The 15,193-nt window shown below is 38.1% G+C and overlaps 1 protein-coding gene across 3 annotated transcripts in view; it reads right to left on the minus strand.

The window, feature by feature from the left end:
- Positions 1-15,193, minus strand: part of LOC106076948 (protein retinal degeneration B-like) — a 119,357-nt gene that overhangs the window by 61,710 nt on the left and 42,454 nt on the right. For all 3 annotated transcript variants that reach the window (XM_056005590.1, XM_056005587.1, XM_056005589.1), the window contains exon 2: positions 13,521-14,447. In XM_056005590.1, coding sequence (XP_055861565.1) covers positions 13,521-13,598 — 78 coding nt within the window. In that variant the 5' untranslated portion in view covers positions 13,599-14,447. The remainder of the gene's footprint in view (positions 1-13,520; positions 14,448-15,193) is intronic.

Raw genomic sequence — 15,193 nt, forward strand, 5'->3', positions numbered from 1 at the left:
CATGTCCAGTCTAGATAGAATATATTTAAGTCTATGCATAAGACATTTAGAGCTGTCTTTTCAATTAATTCCATCATTTAATAATTAGATCCAGAGGTGCGCAGTTTCGAACAGGCGATACACTTGGAAGCAAGCCTAGACAAAAAAGTTGCCAGAGAGAGCACAATGTTGTTCCTAGAACATCTGTTATGTGTTTGTTTCATTGCGACGTGAAGGGATGTTCTGAAAACGAAACTGGTCAACCTGTCAAGGCCGGAAATGACCGAACTCGAACGAGCGTGTTTGCTTAAAAGCACTACTGGTGGATCTTTCGTAAGTTGTTGGCACCCCCACACACACACACACCTTCAAATTCACACAGAGCGCAGTGGTCTAGTTTACCTCTCAGTGATATGGTATATAAATAAACGTATTGTATTTAGTGACGTGGCCAGACAAAGGATGTTTCAAAATAGGTGTACACTAAAGAGAATAGTTTCGGTCTTGAAGCAGGAAATATTGTGAATTGACTGTTAATTTAATATCGACGGATTGAGAGACATGACAACCACCCCGTTATATAAGTTAACATCGCTGAACCGTCCCCAAGTCGTATCAAGTATTTCGTTTTGTGTTCATACAAGTAGACATGGAAGACTTTTTTATTACCTCACTTCCTGTCTATTCCTTTTCCCCAAAACATTCACAACAAACAATGACGTAATATGAACATATTAGCACATAGTTAGCACTAAGTAATAGTTACCATGTCATTAAAGTCAGTCATCTTGTGATGACAGTAACACAGACTAAAAACTCTAAATACCTAGGTGTTATAGTAAAGGAAAAACTGTCATGGAATTCCCATGTTAACGAAACTATCATAAAATCAAATAAAGCATAGTTGTTTTTTTTTTTTAAGAAATTTGTATAAATCAAATAAGAACATAAAACTACAATGTTATTTAACCTTGGTTAGGCCAATAATAGAATATGCACCCTCTGTTTGGGACCCCTCAACTTAAGAAAACATTAAGAAACTGGAACAGACACAAAATAGAGCAGTAAAATTCATAACAAACGAATATTCACATTTGACTAGAGTAACACCTTTAGTAAAATCACTAAATTTAGAAAGCCTTCAGGGCAGAAGACTCAAAAGTAAAGTAGCAATTATACATAAAACACTGAACCATAATCTTCAAACACTAAAACAAAATTTAATAAAATACTCTGAAAGACACAAAGATAAAGGCACATTCCTCATCCCATATGCTAGGACAAATTTGTACATGAATGATTGAACTATTGGTCAAGATGAAACTGTTCAATGCAAGTAGGCACGACTTACTTACTTAGACTTTGATCCTCCCGGCGAGCTGTCTCTACAAAGATCTGGCACTGAAAATGTCACTCGGTGTCCACTGATGTCAACAAAAATGGCTAAGACGGAATTTGGAAGGTCAGTTATAGAGATAGGGTCTCAAACAAAGAAATCCTATGCCGAACGGGCAGCCGACCACATAGTGAGAATATGAAAGAGCGTAGCAGAAGGTTTGTGGGACATGTTCTCCGACCAAATGAATGGACCTCATTAACCAATCGTAAACAAACACCATTTAGTCACGTGATAATATTGAAAAAAAAAAACAACGGGAAAAAAACTGTCACGTGATAGCCATTGTGTATTAAAAATTAGATCGTAATTTGTATAGAAGAGATAGAGAATCACGTGGCTAAATGTTGTTTGTTTACGATTGGTGAATGAGGTCCATTACGCATACACATTACGATGACATGGAGGCCAATACAAAGAAAGCGCAAACAGGAACTTCCTAGTATAACTTGGCGTCAAACTTTCATGGAGGACCTCAGAGAGAATGTGAGAATTACAAAACAGCAACACCAAACAAACAAACAAAAACACACACACACAAAAGACTGCCAGATCTTTAAAAGAAACAAGATACTTGGGGGGGGGGGAGAAAAAATTGATTGATGAATTTTGATGGGAATGACTTAAACCCTTTATCTAGCATTCGACCATCTGCTCTATCTGTCCACGACACCTCCTCGATACCTCCAAGACACAACAGCAGCAGAAAGAAGGGTGAAAATGCAACGGTGCCTGGTGATTACATATGCCCAGCCTGTGACCGCAGCTGTGTATCAAGGATTGGCCTTTTTAGTCACACAAGAATGAAAACAGTGTACACCTCTCATCGGTAGAATAATAAAGACTAGTAAATTTAACAGTCATAAACGAAACTATAAACTACATCAACCTTTCACTAGTTTACCACTTGACTCATTGATTCGTGGTTCAGTTGTGGTGTACTTTGGCAATGTCTAAACTTGAAGGCAAGGCAAGAGTTATTAGAACTCACTAGGACTACGTCTTAACAAATCTCAGATCCAACTATTCCCTGCTAACCACGTCTTCTATTTCTGTTGGCTAATGGATTCCATTCCAGTGAGCAGCCTGGGCCCTCGGCAAGTACCGGACATCGCCGGTGACAGCAAGCCGTGCCACAGAAACACAATTGCCTCCAGTTGGCCGTGTTCAACTGGAATCCCGCGGCTGAAAAAAGTTCACCAAGCGTAAGCAAGTCTTTATTGCCACGTGAGGTTTCTCTTCGCCAACCTCCAGGCAAGAAATGGAGAAACTGATCGCATACAATACAGAGCAATGTCACGAGACTAGTTGGATGGAGATTATTGCTAACAGTCTTGCTTTCTAGTTAAAGTATAACTGCACGGCTTTCTAGCTAAGGTATAATCGACTGGCTTTCTAGCTAAGGTATAATCGCAGGTATAATCGACTGGCTTTCTAATTAAAGTATAATCACTTGACTTTCTAGTTAATAATCACCTGGCTTATCTAGTTTACATAAAATAACATTCCTATGTGATTAAAACGTAATCACCAAGTTTCTGGGTTAAGTTCAATCGCAAGGTTGAAGTATATTCGTTAGGCTTTCTGGTTAAAGTATAATGACCTATCTGCTTCAAACTATTTCACAAGTTATTGGGGTAAAGTTAAATGTATTCATCGATTTCAGTGGTTCGCCTAGGATCCCTGGAAATTTTGATTTTTTTTTTTCCATCATTGAAAGTTTTTTTTTTTTTTTTTTTTTGGGGAGGGGGGGGGGAGGTTGTGTCCATTCTAACGTGCTGTACCAAGCAGATCTGAACCTAACTTGGTATTCAAACTAGTTCCTATCCCGTTCTGTTTGAGATTGTGTTGCACCTTCTTCTTCCGTTTCCAAGAACAAATCTTTGCGAGACAAAGTTCTCCAGCTTGTTATGAAGTCCAAATTCAGAATCAGACTTGATGCAGATGATGACATTCGTTGTACTACTGAATGTCCTGATCTGGTGGAACGGAAACAAGCTCAACCTTCGCACTACCATCGGCCTGTTTGTATATACTGTCGAAAGACTATTTCTGTATTAATGTAGTTAACTGTATCGAAGACTGTTCTCCATACTTCGACATATTTGTCTAATTGTCACTTAAGTATGCAACATGTATATTGTGAATACGCAATAGAAAACTAGAGTCAGAATAATAAACTTTTTTTTTTTTAATTTAATTATGAGCACTAATTTATTTATCTGTAAACGAAAACAAAATTGTGGTTGGGGGTGACCGCCTAGTGGGAAATGCAATAAGGGGGCCGCGTAACTAAAAAGGTTGAGAACCGCTGCTATTTCGTTTCCTATTAAAGCATAAACGCGCCATTCAGAGCGCTAGAACTACGACCTACGGAACAACGTTAATTCCGGTCTGTTGTCTATCTGAAATGTCATACATGATCTAGTGGATCACTCTCTTGTTGAATTACTTATACAGGGGTCTAGGCATTGCTTGACGTGCGCTGGCGGGACGTGACACAAGATCGATAGGGAAACATACGAGTGGAGACACTGACATTACAGACATATAAACACCGAGTGGGATGGCGTGTTTGTAACAGGACAGTGGTTTCAATGGCTGTTTGATGTTGACGTAGACTGTAGATAATAGTTGGAGAGAGTCTCACTTTCAGAGGTCTGGCATACGTTCTAAAGCTAGCACTCGAGCACCATCGCAGGAGATCTAGCGCCATCACATCTATCTAGCACCATCGCATCTATCTAGCACCATCACATCTATCTAGCACCATCACATCTATCTAGCACCATCACATCTATCTAGCACCATCGCATCTATCTAGCACCATCTCATCTATCTAGCACCATCACATCTATCTAGCATCCATTACATCTATCTAGCACCATCACATCTATCTAGCACCATCGCATCTATCTAGCACCATCACATCTATCTAGCACCATCACATCTATCTAGCACCATCACATCTATCTAGCACCATCGCATCTATCTAGCACCATCACATCTATCTAGCACCATCACATCTATCTAGCATCATCGCATCTATCTAGCACCATCACATCTATCTAGTACCATCGTAGTTATACTTATCTAGCACCATTACATCTATCAAACACCATCGCAGTTACATCTATCTAGCACCATTACATCTATCTAGCGCCATCGCAGTTACATCTATCTAGCACCATCGCAGTTACATCTATCTAGCACCATTACATCTATCTAGCACCATTGCAGTTACATCTATCTAGCGCCATCGCATCTATCAAGTACCATCGTAGTTACATTTATCTAGCACCATCACATCTATCTAGCACCATCGCAGTTACATCTATCTAGCCCCATCACATCTATCTAGTACCATCGTAGTTACACTTATCTAGCACCATCACATCTATCTAGTACCATCGTAGTTACACTTATCTGGCACCATCACATCTATCTAGCACCATCACATCTATCTAGTACCATCGTAGTTACACTTATCTAGCACCATCACATCTATATAGCACTATCGTATTTACATTTATCTAGCACCATCACATCTATCTAGCACCATCACATCTATCTAGCATCATCGCATCTATCTAGCAACATCACATCTATCTAGTACCATCGTAGTTACATTTATCTAGCACCATCACATCTATCTAGCACCATCGCAGTTACATCTATCTAGCCCCATCACATCTATCTAGTACCATCGTAGTTACACTTATCTAGCACCATCACATCTATCTAGTACCATCGTAGTTACACTTATCTGGCACCATCACATCTATCTAGCACCATCACATCTATCTAGTACCATCGTAGTTACACTTATCTAGCACCATCACATCTATATAGCACTATCGTATTTACATCTATCTAGCACCATCACATCTATCTAGCATCATCGCATCTATCTAGCACCATCACATCTATCTAGCATCCGTTACAGTTACATCTATCTAGCATCATCACATCTATCTAGCACCATCACATCTATCTAGCACAATCACATCTATCTAGTACCATCACATCTATCTAGCATCATCACATCTATCTAGCACCATCACATCTATCTAGCACCATCACATCTATTTAGTACCATCGTAGTTACATTTATCTAGCACCATCACATCTATCTAGCACCATCGCAGTTACATCTATCTAGCCCCATCACATCTATCTAGTACCATCGCAGTTACACTTATCTAGCACCATCACATCTATCTAGTACCATCGTAGTTACACTTATCTGGCACCATCACATCTATCTAGTACCATCGTAGTTACACTTATCTAGCACCATCACATCTATATAGCACTATCGTATTTACATCTATCTAGCATCATCGCATCTATCTAGCACCATCACATCTATCTAGCATCCGTTACAGTTACATCTATCTAGCATCATCACATCTATCTAGCACCATCACATCTATCTAGCACCATCACATTTATCTAGTACCATCACATCTATCTAGCATCATCACATCTATCTAGCACCATCACATCTATCTAGCACCATCACATCTATTTAGTACCATCGTAGTTACATTTATCTAGCACCATCACATCTATCTAGCACCATCGCAGTTACATCTATCTAGCCCCATCACATCTATCTAGTACCATCGTAGTTACACTTATCTAGCACCATCACATCTATCTAGTACCATCGCAGTTACATCTATCTAGCCCCATCACATCTATCTAGTACCATCGTAGTTACACTTATCTGGCACCATCACATCTATCTAGCACCATCACATCTATCTAGCACCATCACATCTATCTAGTACCATCGTATTTAAATTTATCTAGCACCATCACATCTATCTAGCACCATCGTAGTTACACTTATCTAGCACCATCACATCTATATAGCACTATCGTATTTACATTTATCTAGCACCATCACATCTATCTGGCACCATCACATCTATCTAGCACCATCACATCTATATAGTACCATCGTAGTTACACTTATCTAGCACCATCACATCTATCTGGCACCATCACATCTATATAGCACTATCGTATTTACATTTATCTAGCACCATCACATCTATCTAGCACCATCACATCTATATAGCACTATCGTATTTACATTTATCTAGTACCATCACATCTATCTGGCACCATCACATCTATCTGGCACCATCATATCTATCTGACACCATCACATCTATCTAGCACCATCGCAGTTACATTTATATAGCACCATCGCGGTCACATCTATTTAGCAACATCTCAGGCAAATGTATAGCACCATTACAGTCACATTCACAGCACCATGACAGGATGTCTAGCAACGTGTTACATTTATCTAGCACTTTAGCAGTCACGCTGTTCATGACACGGATTTACAACAAAGGGATCTCGGAATGAAGCTGTGGTCAGGAAAGTGAATTACTTGGTGAATGTTTTTACGAGTCAACATAATAGCACAACGATCAACATACATATGATTTACATGTTTGGTAGACTTTTTCACATGAATCAGGCATCTTTCACATGAATCAGGCATCTTTCACATGAACCAGGCATCTTATTTGGGACTTTTAAACATAAATCAGGCATCTTATTTTGATACTTTTTCACATGAATCAGGCATCTTATTTGGGACTTTTAAACATAAATCAGGCATCTTATTTTGATACTTTTTCACATGAATCAGGCATCTTATTTGGGACTCTTTCACAAGAATCAGGCATCTTATTTGGTACTTTTTCACATGAATCAGGCATTTTTTTGGTAATTTTCACATGAATCAGGCATCATATTTGGTACTTTTTCACATGAACCAGGCATCATATTTGGTACAGAATGTGTGTGTGTTTCTATGGTGGGAAGAGGTTAGCGATTGGTTGTGAATGATGGCGTTGTCGTCATTGGTTTTAGTTTGGGCAGACGACTCGAGAACGTGAGACTTAAAGGTTGTGTTACTGTAGTGAGTTAGATTTTGTTAAAAATATTATTGCTAAAGCCTAATAGATTTATTTTATCTCATATCAACTTGATTTTGTCTATATTATAATAAAAGTTATATTTAGTCTTGTTCATACAAAAGTTACTGAAGTTATTTAAGTTTTATTAGTTCAGATATAATACATCGGTTTAGTTGTCTAATAGCAGTTTGGTGCTACAAGTCAACGACCGTCAATAACAGTATCTTATTTGGTACTTTTTCACACGAATCAGGCGTCTAATTTGGTAGCCTTTTTCGGGCGAATCAGGCGTCTAATTTGGTAGCCTTTTTCGGGCGAATCAGGCGTCTAATTTGGTAGCCTTTTTCGGGCGAATCAGGCGTCTAATTTGGTAGCCTTTTTCGGGCGAATCAGGCGTCTAATTTGGTAGCCTTTTTCGGGCGAATCAGGCGTCTAATTTGGTAGCCTTTTTCGGGCGAATCAGGCGTCTAATTTGGTAGCCTTTTTCGGGCGAATCAGGCGTCTAATTTGGTAGCCTTTTTCGGGCGAATCAGGCGTCTAATTTGGTAGCCTTTTTCGGGCGAATCAGGCGTCTAATTTGGTAGCCTTTTTCTGGTGAATCAGGCGTCTAATTTGGTAGCCTTTTTTGGGCGAATCAGGCTTCTAATTTGGTAGCCTTTTTCGGGCGAATCAGGCTTCTAATTTAGCAGACTTTTTTGCGTGAATCAGGCTTCTAATTTGGTAGACTTTTCACAACAATTAGACGTCTAATTTTGTAGCCTTTTACAAAACACGAATCAGGTTTCTCATTTGGTAGACAATGTCACAAGAGATAGACGTCTAATCTGGTGGACCTTCTCACAAGACATAGACGTCTAGTCTAGTGGACCCTCTAGCATGACAAGACATCTAGTTTCTGTTATGGCCGCTATCTACTTCCTACCTAAAATACTTTCCATGTCAATGAGTGCTTGCGAGCATGTGTTTTATCATGTCTGTATGAGTGTTTTTATCGAAAGTGTAAGCTGAGAAAAACAAATCACACTGACGCAGACAGGCAGACACACAATTAATCCCAATTTCATCACCGACTGAGCAGGGGGGGGGGGGGGAAGAAAATCAATCAAATCGCCTGGCCAATCAGATTAGCCCCCACCCTGAAAGACCAGGTTTTTTTTTTAATCAGCCGAACAGTCAGACAGAAAAACGCACCAAATAAGCTTTCATAATGTTATTTTTTTATATTCAGCGTGTAAATTAAATTTGATAATAAAAAAAAATGTCTCAAAGAGTTGCGAAATATCTGGTAAAGAAGAAACCTTTCTTATATCATTTTCATGTAGAGCGTTTTTTTTTTTTGTCTAGAGAAATGAGTTTCTGTTTCGTAAAGAACGAAGAGGTTTCTAGTTTTTACAAAGACATAGTCTGCCAAGAGCATGATGGGATTACAAGTAGTTCCTGTCTTGACGAATGGCAATGTTAGGATGTGTCTTATCTTATAAAATACAGACGTTACATTAGAAAAGATGATTACGTCCTACGTGTGTTCCTATGTCAATCTAGGCATGCATGTTAATCAATGACTTAAATCCCAGGCATTGGCACGTTTATTTTGTAAGATTTCCATTCAATATTTCAAACATTTCAATTATCTTTTTGAATCGTCTAGTGCAGTGGTTCCCAAACTTTTTAGGGTCGTAGACCCCTTGACATTTTTTCCTGTATTTGGTAGCCCCCCTGCTTAGCTAATATAGCACGAATGCAATTTTGCTGATTTATGAACTTCTAATGTGTTTTTTTTTTGCTAATTTCTAACCCTAGTGAAGACCGAAAAAGTCATGACAACTGTATGTAAGTTAACCTCAGTGAATGTATGAAACAAGTGTTTAAAATAGACAATGTCTGATTTTCGTCTTAAATTTCGTTTCAAATTTAGATCTTCGGCATTCAATAACTCCGACAGTGTCAAAAAAAAAAACATCTTGTCAAACATGTAAGATTGATATTAAACTCAAGACCTTCTTAAATGAGATCCACTCTCGTGGACCCCCATTTGCATGTCATAGACCCCCAATTCTTTTTTTTTTTCACTTTCGTAGAACCCCTTGGAAGTCCTCGTAGACACCTGGGGGTCTATATAGACCACTTTGGGAATCAATGGTCTAGTGTTTGTTTTTGCAAGTTTTGTTCTTTAAAGTATTAAGACCTAGAAATGGCATTTTATGGACGATACTTCAATTAAATCTACACACGACAGTCTCTACAGATAGAGCTTCTCCTGGAGATGTTCACGATAGACCCACCAATGTCAGGGACGCTATATAAAACTTCACCATGGACCTCATTCACCAATCGTAAATAAACACATTCAGCCACGTCATAATATTGATAAAACAATGAAAAATACATATCACGTGACAGCCACTATGGATTACATAATTTGTATAGAAGATATATAGAATCACGTGGCTAAATGTTGTTTGTTTACGATTGGTGAATGAGGTCCATTACCAACTACAAAAAAAAAAAAAAGAAAAAAAAGATAAAGAATTGAGCTTTAATTGTAACAGTTGTTTCCCATTTGTTATGAAATCACTTTAAAGTCATAGAGAGTTAAAAGTCAAAGTGTTTTGTGCCACAAACGAAGGAGCTCAATAAATGTGATTTTAAAAGTGCTAAAAAGTGCAACTTAATTTTATCCTAAACCTTTTCAAAGAACACCTTGTCAACATTTTTCTTTAGTTTGCCATCTCCAATGACACCTAAAAGGAAGTTATTTATAGAGGTATATATAGAGAGGTATATGTACGTATATATATATATACCTCATGGCGTGAGTCACGACATAGGAAGTAAGGAGAGTGGCCAGAGTGACAGAGCGCCAAGCCAACAAACAGCTGAGAGAAGAAGCAAGCCTATCTGCAACTGACCAGACCTACCCGTGCCACGTATGCGGCCGGCTTTTTAAAGCGAGGATTGGACTTTGGACATGAGAAATGTGCTCATTTTCGATCACGAAGGAGGATATATATATATTGCCAAGTACGAATATATTCATACTTCCGTATCAAATATACCCAAATACTAAATCCTAATGCACAATTAAATGGCTAATTAGCATGTAGTACACTCTTATTTCAAAACTGATACCATTATTCTGTAATGAACCTGTTTTAAATTTAGGTTTTAGGCCTACATTCTATAACAGCCAATATGATGGTTATTTTTTACTCCAAAGATATGTAACATAAACTGTCAAATTTCTGGAAAAATTATTAGAGCCGTTTTCGACACCCTCTTCCAGCCATTTACCAGTTAATTTTTTTCAACTTTTTAATATAGGCATAATGTAATCACGAGTTTCTAACAAACACCGAAATAGTCAATTTAGACTCGAAATACCTTGACAAGACCTAGGCTATTTTGGGTAAGCAGATATCTAGGTATTTCGACTATTTTCTAACTTTGTTTACGACTCTAGGAAGCGCCGATTTATTCCGTCGATTGGCTCTTTCTAAAACTGCTGGTCTGACTAATACAGCACAAACTATCCAACATATTTGGCGCCGATTAATTCCATGGACTTGACTTTGTAAAACTTCTAGTCTAATTCAGCGCCAACTACACGACATATATTGCGCCGATGAATTCCATGGACTTGATCTTTGTAAAACTTCTAGTCTAATTCAGCGCCAACTACACGACATATATTGCGCCGATGAATTCCATGGTCTTGATCTTTAAAAATCTGACTAATACAGCGCCAACTGCACGACCTACATTGCGCTGATAAACCCGCCATCAATCACAACATACAAATTGGAAAAACAAATCTTGAGGTCGTAGCATCAATTCATTCAACATGAATGCTCACGTGCCTTGGCGTTTACTACAACCTGCGTGGTGCGACCTCAGGTCCTGTGTGCTCACCCTCCGGCTGGCAGAAGTGCAGACATTCATCTCCCTTGCACAGGTAAGACAAGCCACAAGTGGAGATAAAAGTGTGTCAGTCACGTGACTTGGCTCAGGAAGATAACAGACCTACAAGCCCTACCACACCACGGGGGGGGACATACAGCGATCAATGAATTGGTCAAAGATAAAACAACATCAAGAGTCTTAATGGACGTTGACTGAACTAAAAAAAACAGTGAGATTTTTTTTTTCGGGTTTGGGGGGGGGGGGGGGGTCGGGAACAGTCCTGGATTTGACATGAGGAGAAATATAATTTATATAATCTAAGTTATCAGATAAATATCTGTGCACTAACTATGCGTATTTCAAAGTGTGTGTTCCACAAAGTTAAGAAACATTTTTAGAGTTTGTTTTTTTAAAGGTGTCTTTAAAAATGTAATCCAAATCGTTATGACGTCCTTACAGTAGATCACTCTCAAACGACACCTTTCAAATACTAGATCTAGATATCTTGTGTCAATAGAATACACACTACTTGGGAGTCACTGTCAAGACATGAACAGTAAGTTGAAGAGTGCAGTGCACTATTTGATACACCAACAGACAACATCTAGCACTCAAAATATTAAGCTAATGCTAACTTTTTTCAAATAGTAAAATCTGTATAGCATTTTACGACATTAACATGTTTGTTCATATATTCCCTTTCGTTACAATACTCATGCCAACAGGGCTTTCAAAATATAAGCCAAAAAAAAAGTATCAGCTAATCCAACAGTACTAGCAAGGCGTATTTTTACATTAGAATCTAGTGGACATTTTACGACATTAATATATATGTTCATATATTCCCTTTCGTTACAATACTCATGCCAACAGGGCTTTCAAAATATAAGCCAAAAAAAAAGTATCAGCTAATCCAACAGTACTAGCAAGGCGTATTTTTACATTAGAATCTAGTGGACATTTTACGACATTAATATATATGTTCATATATTCCCTTTCGTTACAATACTCATGCCAACAGGGCTTTCAAAATATAAGCCAAAAAAAAAGTATCAGCTAATCCAACAGTACTAGCAAGGCGTATTTTTACATTAGAATCTAGCAGACATTTTACGACATTAATATCGAGCAAAATTCTTCATGTATTCATTGTTATTACATTATTCTTGGCTACAACGCTTACAAGGCATAACAAAAAAAGTATTAGACCATTTAAAAAGTAATTCCAAGACGTAAAAGGCTTTTGTTTAAAAAAAAAAAACTGCGTTAAAGATCAACGTAACATGCGTTGAAGACCTACATGACATGATCTTAACACAAAAATTAAGCCGCGCTATCTTTAGGGGAGAAAAAAAAATGTTAGATGTATCAGGAAGGTTTCTATTTTAAACTTGTCTTATCTGAGAATATGGCATGTAGATCTAAGCATGTTGATGTTGTCTATGTACAGTAGGTTTCTGTGCGTCTAAAACATTGGAAACATCACGATAATGCGGGTATCTGCCAGATCTTCTAGCTTTATTTAGCTGCTATCACCTCTAAGAGATCTCGTCAGAAAGGTGGGCTTGTTTATTCCCTTTACAAGCGAAACATTCTATTATTTACTCTAGAGATGTGTAGGTTATGAGTTTTAACTCCAGCTGAGATGTGTTTGCTAAGAGCCTTAAGTAAAATTAGTTCCCCTTTCAGACCTTGCGATCTATAGGGCAGATGATGTAAAGATCAATTGTTTCTTTGACGAACGGTTAACGAGGGTGTCATGTGCTCAGAACAACGACCAACCGCCTTCACTTTACCCCAACTAATGTTATGTACCCATTACAGTCGGGTGGACTCAAGGTGTCAACCGCCTTTACTTTCCCCAACTTAAGTCAGGTACCCATTAGAGTTGGGTTGACTCAGGGACACCCTAGATATCCCAAAATTCAAAATCCCAGTCTTCACCGCGATTAAAACCCACAACCCCAGGTTCGGAAGCCAAGCGCTTAACCACTCAGCCTTCGCGACCCCTTCCTAGATATCCCGACGTTCAAAATCCCAAGCTTCCCCGGGAGTCGAACTCCGGAGACCTAAACATCCTGCAAACATCCATCAATTCAATATCCTGTAAAAGCAATGGCCATTTAGTTTGATCTCAATCAATGGCAATGCAGGTCAGCCACAAAGTTAATATCCCTCTATGTTCAGCTCAGAATTATTACTGTAACAACTTTAATCCACAACAACCCACAATGCAGCAGTATCAACATCATGCCAGTGGTGTACTGAGTAGATAAGAATGTAAGAAAGTGTATTATTACCTGTATCATGTACAGCTGAGCTATCCTATACTCCTCCACACTCATAGGGAGTGAGATCCTGTACTCCTTGATCAGCATTTTCGTGTAATCCAAATCACCAACTCAAGTATGTGAAATATGTATAGAATATAAAATGAAGATAAATGCCGTAGACTACAAGATGCCCGCACCAGAATCATGGGGACACCATGCCTCCAATTATACCATGAACTAAATATTACCTTTAGAAACAAAGGTATCCAAACACTGTAGATTCACTTATCCCTGATGATACAGAACCACATTGGAGACTCAAATTATTCTCAATGATACAGCAACGCACTTAAGATTCATTTATCCTCATTGGTACAGCACATAACTGTAGATTTGCTAATCCTCAAAGATTCAGAACAGCACCACAGATTCACTTATCCCCAATGATACAGCACAGAACTGTAGATTTCCGTATCCTCAATGATACAGCACAGAACTGTAGATTCACTTATCCTCCAATGATAAAGCACTGTAGATTCACTTCTCCCAAATGATACAACACCACACTGTAGATTCACTTATCTTCAATGATACAATATCGCACTGTAGATTCACTTATCTTCAAGGATACAGCACCGCGCTGTAGATTCATTTATCCTCAATGATGTCAGACTACAAAAACTGGGTAAAAAGAGAGCCGTGGACAAGGTCCTGATCTTAGACACTCGGACTAATGGTTTGGTCCTTTCAGCCAGCCGAGTGCTGTGGTCCAGTATCAGGTATGTGATGTTCATTTCTGGAGAGCTAACTAATACCGATGTTCCTGACAGCTCCTTGCGAATAAGGCTTCAGAAACACATCAGACATCGACAGAGTTCTTGAGTTGGTGAAAACATACAATGACCTGCTAGCGAAAGGATGTCAGGAGAAGAAAGCCTCTTGAAGACAGTTCACCTGTGAAAATATAAGAAAATCATATCATTAGCCATTCACAAATAAAAATTAATAATAATAATAAACTTCATAATATGTATTAAGTGTAAAGGAGTTATTTCATTCAGTGTAAAGGAGTTAATTAATTCAGTGTAAAGGAGTTAATTCATTCAGTGTAAAGTGAGTTATTTCATTCAGTGTAAAGGAGTTATTTCATTCAGTGTAATGGAGTTATTTCTATCAGTTTAATAAAATTGACTTATATGGTCATATTGTCAATTATTTTGCCTGGCATAGCAATCTGAATTTTAAAAATAAAAATAAACTTCATAGAATCCTAAATGCTGCTGGTAAAGTTATTGGCAAAATACAAACCCCATTTGGGCAGCTGTTTGAGACAAAACATTCATAAAAAAAAGCTAAAAAGATTCTAAATTCAGGATTTTGTTATTTTACTATCACAAAAGAGATACAAGACACCGATAGCAAAGACAAACAGACACAAAAACTCTTTTGTTTCCCTGAAAATCATAACATTAAATAGAAACTTTCTGATATAAACTTTTCGCGGGTAAATTATGAGTGGGTCTGGTGTGAGTATACATTTTGTTTTTTAGCGCCCCCAAAAGGGGAAAAGACGCTATTAGTTTTGTGTGAAATGTCTGTCCGTCACGTTTAGAAACTAGAAAAGATTGTGAAAATCCGACATCATAATATTTTAGACCATTCAAAGTTCTGATGCAACGGCTACTTTTTCTTTTCTGAAA

Source organism: Biomphalaria glabrata, chromosome 12, assembly GCF_947242115.1.
Source record: "Biomphalaria glabrata chromosome 12, xgBioGlab47.1, whole genome shotgun sequence".
NCBI classification, from domain to species: Eukaryota; Metazoa; Mollusca; class Gastropoda; family Planorbidae; genus Biomphalaria; species Biomphalaria glabrata.